Source organism: Lissotriton vulgaris, chromosome 6 (genome assembly GCF_964263255.1).
Source record: "Lissotriton vulgaris chromosome 6, aLisVul1.2, whole genome shotgun sequence".
Lineage (NCBI taxonomy): Eukaryota > Metazoa > Chordata > Amphibia > Caudata > Salamandridae > Lissotriton > Lissotriton vulgaris.
In genome coordinates this window covers 1,411,953,572-1,411,967,704 of record NC_141694.1, presented here as the reverse complement: position 1 = coordinate 1,411,967,704, position 14,133 = coordinate 1,411,953,572, and the positions used below count along the sequence as shown (strand labels likewise).

General features: G+C 42.7%; 1 protein-coding gene across 1 annotated transcript in view; it reads right to left on the bottom strand.

The window, feature by feature from the left end:
* The window catches only part of ECT2L (epithelial cell transforming 2 like), a 566,170-nt gene that overhangs the window by 246,438 nt on the left and 305,599 nt on the right, over window positions 1–14,133 (bottom strand). The window contains exons 13-14 of the mRNA XM_086927539.1: window positions 7,277–7,380; window positions 2,458–2,580 (exon numbers count right to left, since the gene is read on the bottom strand). Coding sequence (XP_086783665.1) covers window positions 2,458–2,580; window positions 7,277–7,380 — 227 coding nt within the window. The remainder of the gene's footprint in view (window positions 1–2,457; window positions 2,581–7,276; window positions 7,381–14,133) is intronic.

The following is a 14,133-nucleotide window of genomic DNA, read 5'->3' as shown; positions in this document are numbered from 1 at the left end:
ATTACTGCCCAACAGAACACTAGACTGGTCAGAGCAGGAGGAAGGAAACAAAAGCCAAATGTAGATCCAGTGTGGAAAGTTAATTCTCATTTACCCAAATACATGCAGATGGCAAGTTCCAAAGCATGGCTGATTATAATATGATCCTTGCAGAAACAATGAGCCCCAAAGCTAAAATGACTCAGAGTAGAGATTCCACCTGGGATGGTAGCAGTCCATTTCCACTGTTGCAATATGTGTTCGATGCCAGGGAGGGAACAATGTGTAAATCAGAGGGCCTTAAAGGAGATTCAGCATGCCAATGCAGGGCGTCCAAGGCTGGGATTATGAGACTCCAAAGTTTCGCGAAAGTATTTTAAATCCTCTGAAGTGTGGTGGGGTGACAAAGGAGAGGCCACTGCTGATCTGAAGATGTGGCAGTACAAGTAAAATAAGGGTTTGAAACTGTTAAAGAGAACTTTAGTTTTGCTGGATGGAAGGTGCACCTAGATTTTAAGAGTTTGGTCAAGTAAATAAAATGTGAGCAGAATATGCCTGCTGATTCGTGGCCAGAGTTTCAGCTGCACATAGATGTAAACGTGGAGGACCCTGGAAGTATCTGAGTGACATAAATTTGAATGGAACAGGGTATTAAACACAAGAGTTTGTACCTTGCCTGGAATGGAATGAATGTCAAATGCCAAAATATTCTGGGAGTGTGATATTGGTTGGTATGGATGGGATGAATTTGAAAAAACTGTGGAAGATATGGGTAGTTCATTAAGATAGGTACAGTCTACGATCAGGAAATGTTTTAATGTAACTAATATATATTTATAAGCTTTCAACTATAACGTAAGTCTCTGGAAGTTATAATAAATAAAAAAATAGACAATTAATGTTTGGTACCTTCAAGAAAAAGATGTTTAAGCTAATATCCCCAGAGATACTCACCCATCATGGAAATGTGGACATTAGTAATGCAAACTAAGAATGCAGATCACTAGAAGAGAGATTCCTGGCTCCAAATTGCCATAAAAACAAACATTAATCTTTTCTGCACTCGACTGAGGTAAAATAATCGAGGATGCTAAGTTATTTCTGTTGCAGTCAAATTAGATGAATTTCAAAAGAGGAAGAATTACCATTAGAATCTTCTGCAGAATAGCTTGGTATATCTTCAGATTGTCTATATTTTGAGGAAATACCAACCTTTCCAAATTGAAACAACTCAGGATGTAGTCTGCGCACATTTTCAAGTTATGCATGCCTATACAAAACAGAGATAATGGGTAAACTGCTGAATTCAGGAGTAGTTAATCTCCAGGTTCAGTTTAGATCAATACAAGCTAAGTAGGCACAAGAGAACAATGCGAATTTAACTCCGGGGCAATGGCTGGACGCATCTGTTCTTAGCTCCAAGGCTCTATGTGGGTTTAATTTTGAGAGAATGCAATTGTATGCTCAAGGTATGGTATATTATTCTGTTGTATTGCTTTAAGAGGAATATAAGTATATCTGACTAATGTCCTAGATACTTGGAACATGGTAGCTGGATTGATATTATCTGGAAATGTAACGGCATGAAAAGTTTCGGGGAAGGTGCTCCAAGGTGTCTGTGAGATTCCCGGGGGAAATTGTACCCAGTAGATGTGAATGGCTGGCTGCTCTAGGCATGTGGGCATCACTCCTCCAGCTTGCTGCTGGTGGTTCATTGCAATGTTACTGGCAAGGTAAGCAATTACAGCACTTTGGAAATCTGCTGAAACACCTAGACAGCAAATGTAGTTAGAGACATTTAATAATGTATACTCTCGGGAGCTGGCCTATGCAAAGCGAGTGGGAAAACGAAGAAGTTCCTTTAAAATGTATAGGTACTCTGCTCCATTCTTTCTGAATTGAAGTAGGAGGGGAACATCAAAATTGTAGTGTGGAATGTATGCGCTCTTTCTGTTTAGCATTTGGTACTTTAGAAATTGCATATTTGGCACTTAAGATATTATGCTTTAGGAATTATATCTATTTCTTTCGGGTGCAATTGAATATGTTGGATTTTGCCTTGAATACCATAGTGAACTATATCTGCACTTTCTGCCTAGCACTTTTCAAACTGCACTTTTGCGCTTTTAATAATAATTATAAGGGAGTGTATGTATTAAGATACTTTGCAGTCTTTGTATTTTTTATGCTGCTTTCTGCTCTATTGCCCAACATCCTGTAAGAAACCAAAAATAAAAATATATACATAAAAAACTAAAAAATACCATTTGAATCTGTTCCTATAAATGAGAAAAGCCTACACATTTCCCAAATTATCCCATTATGAAACTAAGGACGTCTCACGCTCCACGAATTAAGAAAATTAAGTACAAAAGACTACAGAGATATGTTTACACAAAATTATTGCAGCCAGCATATCGGAGTCTGAGATACAATGTAGGAACAGTTGGATAGAGCATGGAAATCTACCACTCTTACCTGCAACAATGTACTGAGGGTTTCCTCTGAGTCACATTCAGTCAAGAGAATTTGTTTTCTAAATTCTTTGTTCTTAGTGCATTTCCTTAGTAGAAAAAGGGCCAGGAATTCCAATGGATTTTGCTATGAAAATGTAACAAACACAAAATTATTGATTTAGAATTGTTTGAAAATAATTTAACATCAAGTCTAATGATGAAAATAGGCCTGTATATTGAAATACAGCAATGCATTAAGTGAAAATACCAATCTTACGAAGGCCCTGAAATACAGCTTCTATAAGAAACAGCAAACTGTAGGTGTATCAAATATAAAAACACACCAAATGAGAGTAATGATGTGATCATTTCAAGTGTAGGTCCTGGATTACAAGTTCTATAAGAAACAGCAGACTTTAGATAAACCAATTTTTTTAGCTAAGACATACATATAAACAGTACCAAAGCAAAGAGCAGAGAGACTTCATATAGAACAAGAGGCACACATGCAGGGAAATACTAGCCTTTTAACCCCTTCGCTGCTAGGCCTTCCCCCCTCCCCCATGTGTACTGGCTATTTGGGGGTGTTCCTGCTTAGGCCCTTGCAACTTTTTGACCACATAAGGTATCCACACCAAATTTGTTTCCTATTTTTCCAACATCATGGGGATCTTAAAGGTACCCAGGGTTTGTTGATTTCCCAGGAGGGGACCCAGAAACTAGTCCAAAAACAGCTACATTTTGTTTTTTTGGGACAAATGGGAAAGAAGTGCTGCAGATGAAAGCGTCTGTGTTTTCCTTGCAAATCGTATCAACAAAGGGTATATGGTGCTGAAATCACCATCTTTCCAACTTCCAGAGACTGACAGACTTTTATAAGAAAATCTTTTTTTTTTTTACACAGTTTTGGCATTTTACTGGGACAACCTATTTTTGCTATTTTATGTGCTTTCAACCTCCTTCCAGTTATTGGTAAAAAATGGGTATGAAAGCAATAATGGATCCTGGGAAGCTATACATTTCTGAGAAGTAGACAATTCTGAATTCAGCAAGGGGTCATTTGTGTAGATCCTTTAAGGTTTTCTTATAGAAACTAACAGTTGAAAAAGCAGGAGTTGAAAAAAACAGACATTTGTGGCAACGTTTTCACCTGTAACTTCTTCTAAGTATGACAGATTTTTAAAGCAATATACCGTTATATCCACTGGACCCTTCTGGTTGTGGGGATATATAGGACTTGTAAGTTCACCAAGAACCTGAGGAACCCAGAACCAATAACTGAGCAGCATCTTGCAATGGTTTATTATTGTGTACCGGGTATATAGCAATTCATTTGGGAAATTATAAATAGTGAAAAATCTTCATGAAAAACACCTATGTATTTTTGAAATGGGAACAAAATATAAAGTTTAGAAATAGTAGCTATTTGCACATCTCCGAAATTGTGGGTACCAATACTAGCATGTGAATTACCGAACATTTTTCAAAGTGACTTCTTTTTTACACATGGTCTTACATTTGGAAGACAATGCAGAAATGCATCGAAAGTCAATAGGTAATAACAGTTGCTCTACAATTCTGTGTTCCCCTAAGTCTCCCAATCAAAATGGCACCTCACTTGTGTTGGTCGGTCAAGTGCCTACAAAAGCAAATGGCCCAAAACGCAATGTGGACATCCTACATTTTTACTGTGAAAACTGACCCATTTTTTGCAAAGTGCCTAGCTATTGATTTCGAACCCTAGCTCTGCCGGAACCTAGAGAAACCTAGCAAACCTTTACATTTTTGAAAACTATACACCCAGGGAAATCCAGGATGGGGTGATTTGTCTGGCTCTCTTCGGGTTCTGTTACCCAGAATCCCTTGCAAACCTCAAACTTTGTAAAAAAGAAACAATAAACACATTTTTCTCACATTTCTGTGATGGAAAGTTCTGGAATCTGCGTGGATCCACAAAATTCCACCCACCCCGCATTCCCCAACGTGTTCCAATAAAAATGGTACCTCACTTTTGTGGATAGACCTAGTGCCTGCGACAGGAAACAGACCAAAACACAACGTGGACACACCACATTTCTATAGTAAACATTTACCCTTTTTTTGCGAAGTGCATAGCTGTAGATTTTGAACCCTAGCTCTGCCGGCACCTAGGGAAACCTAGCAAACCTATACATTTCTGAAAACTAGACACCCAGGGTAATCCAAGATGAGGTGACTTGTCTGGCTCTCACCAGGTTCTGTTACCCAGAATCCCTTGCAAACCTCAAACTTTGTCAAAGAAACACATTTCCCTCACTTTTCTGTGATGGAAAGTTTTGGAATCTGCGTTGATCCACAAACTTCCACACACCCCGCATTCTCCAAAGTCTCCCAATAAAAATGGTACCTCACTTGTGTGGGTGGGTCAAGTACCCACGACAGGCAAGGCCCCAAAATGTATTGTGGAGACATCAAAATTACCTATCACAAAACGATCTGGTTTTGCAAGGGGGGGGCACTAGTGTTTTTGGCGCCAGGCTCAGCGGCCAGCTAGGGAAACGTACCAAACCCACACATATCTGAAAACTAGACACCCTGGGGAGTCCAGTACATCTTCGAATCCAGCGCTGAAGCGGTGGGTGATGTCAACGCTTGAGGCTTCGACGAGGACTTTGGCTCAGAGTGTGGTGCAGGTGTCGGGTCCAGCTTGGAAAAGCAGTGTCGACCATGGCCGGGAAACAGTGGTGCACATGATGCCTCAGAAGTAGCCTGGAAGGTAGAGGATTGTACCTTATTTGATGAGTAGAGGCAGTAGTAGTACTCACTGTGGTCTTCGGTGACCACTAGGCCGGTGGAGGCTCTTCTGCTTCGACGTCTGCCTTGGAGTCCACACTTTCTGGCTTAAAGGCTTCCTCGACTTCTGCAGCTAGAGCGTCCAACTGTTTAACATCCAGCTCCTCTCTCTCCCCCCGAATAGGTCCAGTGAGTCTTATCTACCTGTGGTAGATCGCAACGGAAATGAAGTTTGCGTGACGGTAGAGACCAACAAGTAAACAGGATTGTTTTCAACACCAATGAGGAACTGATCTGAAGGCAAGGCAAGAAAACGACGTGCTGTTGAACCGGAGTTCACATAGACTCACATGAACCCGAAAGAGGAGGGAAGAAAAATCTAACGAGGGCGCAGATGCCCATGTCCATTGCCACAAATAGGTGAAGTCACTAGGTCCCGTGACTCAAAAGTATGTCCAAGCCTAACACTAGATGGCGAAAGTATGCACAGCATGTGTATGTACAGTTACACATGCCACTAACAAAATGTTTCTCCCTGGCATCTCATAATCAGAGTAGAAGGTACGCCAGGTAGATTCTGGATCCCTGAAAAAAAATGCCGGGCCAGGTGAAGAATAAAATAAAAGGAAGTGGTGTAGCAAGGGAGTGTGCTTGCAATGAAAAGCACCACATATATCTCCTGTACTTGTAAAAGATTTCTCCGACATCCTTCCTCTGCTCTCTGTTAAGGCATGGAGATGACTAAGTTACAATCTCTGGTGTTCTTGGACTGGCTGAGGACTCCCACACAGGCAAAGTCAACAGCAGCACAACAAGGCCATGAGAGCTTAAGGAGGGGCGTCAGACTTGTTTTTAGCTCAATGATAACAAGCAGCACTGTTGGGTCATGTCTCCCTACAAGAGTCAGTGCATACTGCAGATTCAAAGGGTCCAGCAAATTAGTCTAAGACACAGCTTTCTTCCTCAGGTAGAATTCTGGGAAGGCCGTCTCCATAAAGGACCAGGCACATATTCCGGGTAAGGTTCTGGTGTGAACAGTTGTGTAATCCTTACAGACAATCCTGGAAACAAAGAACCACAAAGCAAGAGGTGGGAATAGGGTTGTCATCTGTGTGCAGCAGCCATTTTTTACCTTGAAGTCATTATTTTTAGAAAAGCAAATGTCCAAAAACAGCTTTGAGTAACCCAAACATAAGGAGCACTAGTACCGTTCATGGAGTATTTACAGTTAGCACACTGTTTTACGGATCACAATAAGTTGTACCAACCGTTAAGGCCATAACCTTCATTAACATCCGAAGCACACAAAAGCAATAACCATGAAGGAGTCATTGTCTACCCCAAGCCTTAAGACAAAATTTACTTTTAGGGTTCAGGAGGCACCTATCTTCAGCGCACCCAAAAAGAGATCTCATTCCGCCAAAGCCAGGGCTTGTGCAGAGGGAGATAAAGGAGGGGTAACTGCAGGTTGGGCAGATCAATTAGTGTCTCCTCTCAGGGAATACCACAAGGGTAACACTAAGCAATAATATTGTGTAATTTGAGGGGTCCCTTAGCGATAGGGCCCTCAAAACCCATTGATAAACCCCCCAAAAAGACAAACTTCCTGAGACAAATGAAAAATGGTAGAGATGGCTGGCAAGACTGTCTATAGCCTTCGTCTTTACACCCATAGCATAGTCAAATCAAGTCAATACCTTGGTGTCCAACATTGCTTGGTTCTCTGTTGGCCAACACTGTGCACGTCAGGAATATGAAATATTACAGGACTAGTGCACCACAATAGTGAACTTACAGATGTCAAATGGTGATGAAGTTCCAAATATCCAAGAGATTAAACTCCCCACAGTCGAAAGGTGCCAGCACTTCAGTGTCCAGTACTGTGCATCTGTGTCAAAGGTTTCAAATATGCAGTAGTGCCAGACTCACCAGTGTCCAACAGTGCAGGGTATTCACTTTCTACTTGGGCCAAGATCCCCATTAATGCACAGAACATAGATTTATTCGCACAGCAAGATCAGACTGCTTCTCTGCTTTTGCTCTACTGCAGCCAGAGTTGCAGTACTCACACTTTTCTGTCTTGAGAGCTCCACCAATCCGTCAGTTAAAGCTTGGGCTGCTACTCGATTCGTCTGTACTTGCGCCATGCTCATGGAGTCATACATAAATTGTCCTGTGGACAAAAACATTGTGTTTAATATCAGCACTGCACCTTGCAGGAGTATAAACTAAATTATATACTTTCATTGACAATTCACATCAATTTGATTTACATTTTGAATGATATTGTAACAAGCCTGTTTAATTCCGGGCCAGAACCACAGCAAGAACACCATATACTGCCAATACAATCTTGAAGTCCCCTTGAAAGACATGATTCATGTAGCATTTATGTCGAAAAACAACTTGTGATTCATCTACGTCCCATGGCTTAAAATAATTGGCCACAACCTGGAAAGAATCATAGTGTCTGGAGGAAATCCACCTCTCTATATAGGACACCACAATGGGGTATACTGTGCAGAAAGATCACGGAGACTCCTACTGGTTTACAGAGAAGAAAGTAGATAATACTAATGCTCTATTTTTGTGGTAGTGTGGGCGAGCAGTAAGGCTTATCAAAGGGTAGTGCTGAGCATTTGTTGTACACACCAAGGCAATAAATGAGGCACACATTCAATGAAGTTGAGACTGAATTAGAAAAATAATGCTTCTTTTCTATAAGTATTTAGAGCAAGAACTTCAGGTACAAGGTAAATACTTTTCGCAATACGATAAACCACAGTAAAATCCAATAATCACAGTTGTGCGCATTTACACATAATACATTTCCTATGGGAGGAAAAAGGCAAGTGGAATAAGCAATACAGTATAGTTATTGTGTGATTACCCTTTTGGGAATGAGAAGGTTCAGGGCCATGGTCCAACATACCAAGACCAAGTTCTCAGGAGCTTCTCAGGTTTCTTGGGAAACAAGTTAAAATGCAACTTTGTAGCGAGTGCGCTACGAAGCCATGGGGCCACCTGTAAAGGTAAAACAAAGGGGGACCTGCAGGAAAGTCCAAGGGCTCTCAAGGGAGTGTAGAGGTTGCAAGGAATCTGGGGCCTCAGGAGCACAGCTGGTATGAAGATGCCCCGGCCGGGTAGGCAGGGTGCAGTGAAGATAAGCAGCTGGGCAAAGGCGTGCAAACTTGAACTTCCAGGTCAGGGGCTGGAACCTTGGATCGACAAATCTGGAGCTGCTGGGCCACTCTTCATTTGTTTTCCTCTTGTGTACGTGAAATCTAAGTTCAGGGTCTGAGGAAACCACCTAAACACTAAATTTAGGGGTGTTTACAAAGGAGTGACAGGTAGAGGCCAATGGGCCCCTTACCTCAGGTGTATACACCTTCTATTATGCTAACCTCCTGTCGGAAGGGGACATTGCCCTAGCCCTAATTGGTGAAGCCCCACCATCTTTAAGATTGTGGATACTGAGAAATGTGCTTCACCTCGCCTCCAACACCTGAGGGGTGGAATCGGCAGAGGGGGGCACACCTCCTATTCTATCTTGGTTTTCCCGCCTGTCTTCCTGCCCAAAGGCGCGAGGACAGGAGGGTGCCCTACTCCTTATAACAGGACAGGCTAGGGTCACGTTTTAAAGGTGGCAGGGCCTTTGAAGCTTCCTGCCACAGATGGCTCTATTTCACCGGGGAGAGGTGTGAACACCACCGCTCTGGCCAGGCATTGTTCTCGACCTCTGAAAGCAGAGGCGCTCACCCCATGAGGTTAGACCTCTGTCTGTTGGTGACAGGCTGGCTTAGACCAGTCGGTGACCACACTAAGGGTTGGTAGGTTTCAGGAGACCCCTCTTTTAATTAATCAGACACTGGAATCAGTACAGGCTTATTAAGACAAGATGTTTGGTATCAAACTTCCCATAATACAGTGAAGCCATCATAGAGCTGGGGAACTCGTAATGACGAGTGTCCAGCCCTTGTACTTTTTATGGCTTCCCTGTTCACTTACAATATCCACGAATCAACATGGATACTGCAGGCGCATACCTGCTCATGTAGATATGTTTTCACAGGGGATATAGTGCACTCTGCCTTAGGACTTTAAGGCCTACTTCAGGGGTGTCTTACCTATATCCCATGCAGTGGATGTATGCATGGCACACAGAGATGTGTGCCATGTCTACTCTTCGGTTTTAACTGGACCAAGGCACGCAGTCTGCAATGGTAGTGGGCATGGCCTTGGTGAGGGGACCCTATGGTGGCACAATTAGTGCTGCTACCCTTTGTGTCCCTCTTCAGTGCCAATGCCCTAAGTACCATGGGTATCATTTAATAGGGACTCACAAGGGATACTGAAGCTGTGCCAATTAGGAAACAAAAGGTACAGTTTAGGGAAAGTGCTTCTGGCACAGGGGACCTGGTTGGTAGGGACCCGGTGCACTTCCAATCGAAATTACATAATTTTCCAGGCAAAAAGTGGTGGCTAGCCATGTCCAAAAGAGGCACTTTCCAACAGTACATTGTCTAAACCCATGGGTGAACCTTAAATAATTTCATGTGTCATGTTTATACACAAATGAACTATTAACTAGACATTGAGTGGAGCAAACTGCCAAGATGGCACATGAGGTTAGGATAAATTGTATGTTCCTTTGTGAGGGTGCATGGAATTTGGTTCAGTTTCAATTCATAATCTGCTCATTTACCTCCAGTGATGTGCCCAGTAACCTTATCAATCATGTAAAAGGGGACAATGTAGAAACAAACCCGCTCCTACCTGTTCTGGTGTTGATGCACTGACTTCTGCAGTACAGTGAATCTGCAAAGGAGGAGCGAATGAGACAATTGCGAAGTGAGAAGGCTCTTGAATGAGGGGCAGTGCTGGAACAGAGTGGAAATCAGCAGTATTCTGGTTGAGCCACATCTGAGGTCCTAATTGGCATTCCTATTATGCCCCGTTGCGGACACTGGGACAGCTGCAGCGGCAACCTTACTCATTGATCGTGCTTGGCTGTGAGGAGCTGCAGTGGCACTTACTTTCGTTACAAGCACCACAGGCTGCATCATGCTTGATAGGCAATCAAATTCCTTTGGTCAAAGTGATGTCCTGGCAGAAAGCAGTTAGAGATTACAGCGGATATCTCATACATGGCTGTCACAACCATAAGCAAAAACAATGATATATCCAGCAGAATTACTTCAGACGTTGCCAAGCCAGAAGGCATATTTAAATAAAGTTTCTCAGGATCTTTGTCTCTGTAAGATATGCAGGTGTTTGTACAATAAACAAGTTCATGCATATCATGTTTGACTATTTACGGTGTGCTTTACATAAAATTGACGGATCATAATATACCCGTGGTACATATAGAGGTGAAATATACCAAGAGTTAAACCAATATGGCTCAGATATGCTTTGCAACTGATAGATGAGGGCAAGATATGTTAATCAAACTCCAAGAAACTTATTTTTATTATTAATAGGGAAAATGAATATGGAGAGAGAGAGACGGACGAAGCATATTAGTGAATGCAGAGCAAAAAGATCATGTTAATAATGAGGCTTGAATTGAACACCAGCTATATCTTACTATGTGCATAGCTACACTAATAATCAATTAAACAGCTTGTAATACAATTGAAATGTTGTAGTACTTAAATGTTCAATACTACCCACTGGTATCCATTTTATCCACCTTTTAATAATTAACAATTGGGGCACATGAAGCGGTTTTAAGAGAAACACGTAACTCCCTGAGATATTTTGCCATAGTTAAAACTTGTGACCTGCAGGTAACACAGGTATCTCTGTAGCAAAAGCATTAATCCACTGGACTACTATTCTTACAAAATACATCTGTGACCTCCACGTTAGACGCTATGACCTTCAGTATGGACATTACCCAGCAGAGCCACTGTTTGATGATTCAAGGAAATGGCCAAATAATGCACTCAGACCCCTCTGGTAACTACATTAAGCATCAGAGTTCCCATACTTGTATTAATTGTAGTATTAGTGTCGTGAAAACTGCAGGTGCACATGAGTATGTGTCTTAACTGCCCATGCTACCTTAAATTGCAGCTTGTTGTGACCAATTAAGTAAGCCAGAACAGTCCTACTGTAGCATTTATGTAGCGTGACTATCTGTATGTGGGGCACTAAAGTGCTTGTCCACATGGATAGTAAGCTGCACCACGCAACGTGGGGGGTAGGTAGAGTGTTGTGTATTTTTGTGAGCCTGTATAGGGAGTGTTTGGGTGCCATGTGTGAGTGACCAGCGATTTGCTCTTTTCTTGTTTAGTGTTGTACAGCTTAATAGTATTGTGGTAGGAAACGTGTGAGAGGTGGAACAAGCACAGTGTACATCTGCTTGACGCTTAGAGGTACTTTTAAAGCAATCAATATATATACACCACGTGGGACCCCTTCCAAACCAATAAACCACAGGGGCACTGAGAAGCAACCAGGTCATAGGTCATCTAGTTTGTTGAGAGGGTTCCCCAGTGGGACTAAAACATAAATGCAGCTACATCACATAATCCATATCAGAGGGGCAGCAGAGTGCTGTGTGCGTTTACACCTAACAAGGGGGTTTATCACAGATGGCTCAGTAATCCAACAACCTACTGCTGATGGCCTGAAAGAAGCCTAATGTTTGCCCAGTTGTTGGTACTCCAAACCCCTCCCAAGTTCCAAAAGGTGTACAGTCCTAGTCAGGTCAAAAAGGCGGGCAATCCTAATGGCTCAGACTCTAGCTAGACGGGACCCCCACAAATGAGAGAGAATCACAAAGCACTTGGTTGGTTGCTACCTCGACTGAACAAGACTGAAATGGCCTGGCCCATGTTACCTTTCTATCCTTTCCCCTACTGCGAGTCCAATACTTTCTTTAACATCCCAGAAGCTTCTCAATAGTTTTCATCAGGAGGCTTCTCCCGCTCTTTTAGAGTTACCTCCCAGACAGTTTTTACTTCATTAGTAGTGAAATGACAGCTCAAGGTAAACAAGCATTTGCAATGCAATAGGTCTCGCAATTGTTAAAGTTAGAACTGTTGACTTTGAAAATTACAATGTTTTTTACTTTTGCTGAGTATAAAGTTTATTTTAAGAATCTGGAGTATGGATGGGGGAGAATGAGAGAGGCACTGGGGATGAATAGGGAAGAGAGACACTGAATGCAGGTGAAGTAAAACCCAAAACATGTATAATGGAGACACGAAGTGGAGCAAAACATTGGTGGGTACAATAATAATTAAAGAGACACATGATAGACGAAAAGCTAAGAAGATGGAGAAAAGAGACTGTGGAACGATATGCTAGAAGGCAGAGAAACTGCCTCTATACCAAAAAAATAGGGTGTTATGAGAGGAGAAGTAAGAGGAATAAGACAGGTGAGAGAAGCTGTACACAGAAGTGAAATTATTTGGTAAGAGGAAATAAGGAGACTGTCTGATTGAATGAATGTGATGAGAGAATGGGCTAATAGGAAAAAGTAAATATGGAGACGACACGGTTAGCACAGTAAGCTTGACTAAAAGTGACAATACCATTCACGAGAGCACATGGGAGATTGCCACACTTACCAGAACAACTGGATATCTTAAGGAAAGCCACCTGCAAAAGTGCCAATACGCTGGGAAGACGCCATCTTCTTAACAAAACTTATTGCATTACAAATAAGGAAACAAAGAGAGTTGCGTTACTCCCTGCCCACCTCCTCTCATATAAAGGAGCCAACGCTGCCTATGCTCCTCGAAGCACGAACGGAAAAATAGATTTTTGCGAGCCACGCCTTTCACTGGAGTGGGGTAAGGCGAGGCTTGTAGAATGCCGAACAGAGTCTGCCCAATTTTGTAATGCATGCAAATATAAGCAGGAACACTACAGCTGCCTGCCAGCAGCACCAATAAATACACACGGTCTGCAGAGTAAGGCACAGACTAGCAAGGGGGAGGGGGGGGGCATCACACACCCAGCCAAAAATAACTAGTCTACTCAATTTGTAAGACGTGGACATCTCCCTGAATGTACACAACTCACTAACAGATCCTGCCAAGCACCCTACTCAGCCATGGGGAAGAACCGAAGTCCGTACTATCATTATGGACTAGATTGCACTGGACGCTCCTACATGCACCCCAACAGTCTGCTGCAGATACACTGTAGTAGGATTGCTCACTTCTGAAAGGTGCAGCTGCACGAGAGAACACGCAGGGCAGCGCAGTGAAACTCCAGTGTCGAGCAGCCATGCATGGCACTTCTAACAGTCGGCAGAATAAGCCACAGAAACCAGCATTCCAACAATGGAATGCAAGGACATTAAAGATGCCAGCGAGGCTCCTATAACCAGTCCCAATGGAACAGGCGACCACTATGGATCTAAAGAGAACCCCGCTCTCAATATCCCCTGGCAGACTGGTGCGCCAGCCGTCCTCACCACTCCTAGACTTTGATAAAATTCGACTGCCACAAATGTACACAATTCACAACTCTACCTGCGTGCTCTAGGAAGCATTAAGCAAGCATGCAAAAAGAATTAAAACTACTACTAAACTACCCACAGCTCCAACGCGAGTGCTTCCAAGATACCTCTGCGCTTACATTACGGAGCAGGGTGCATTCTACGGAGGCTTTCATACCTTTCTGTGGGGAAGAGGGAGGGCGCAGCGAGGAATGTGGCACTTGTTAGGCCTTTCATCATGAGAAAAGTATCAAACCTGGCATTCCGAGGCGTCGCGGGCTCACGCACTTTAGCTCTGTGCAGCAAGAAGTCCCTCTGCAGCTTGTCTCTGCCTACCAGGCAGGCTGGCGATGTTCCCTCGTGTCTACATAGGACACGGGATTGTGTGCAAATAATAAATAAAATAAAACAATTCCTCTGCAAAGTCGCTGTAAGTTTTTTTTGTGCAATTTTCTCACGTTGTCG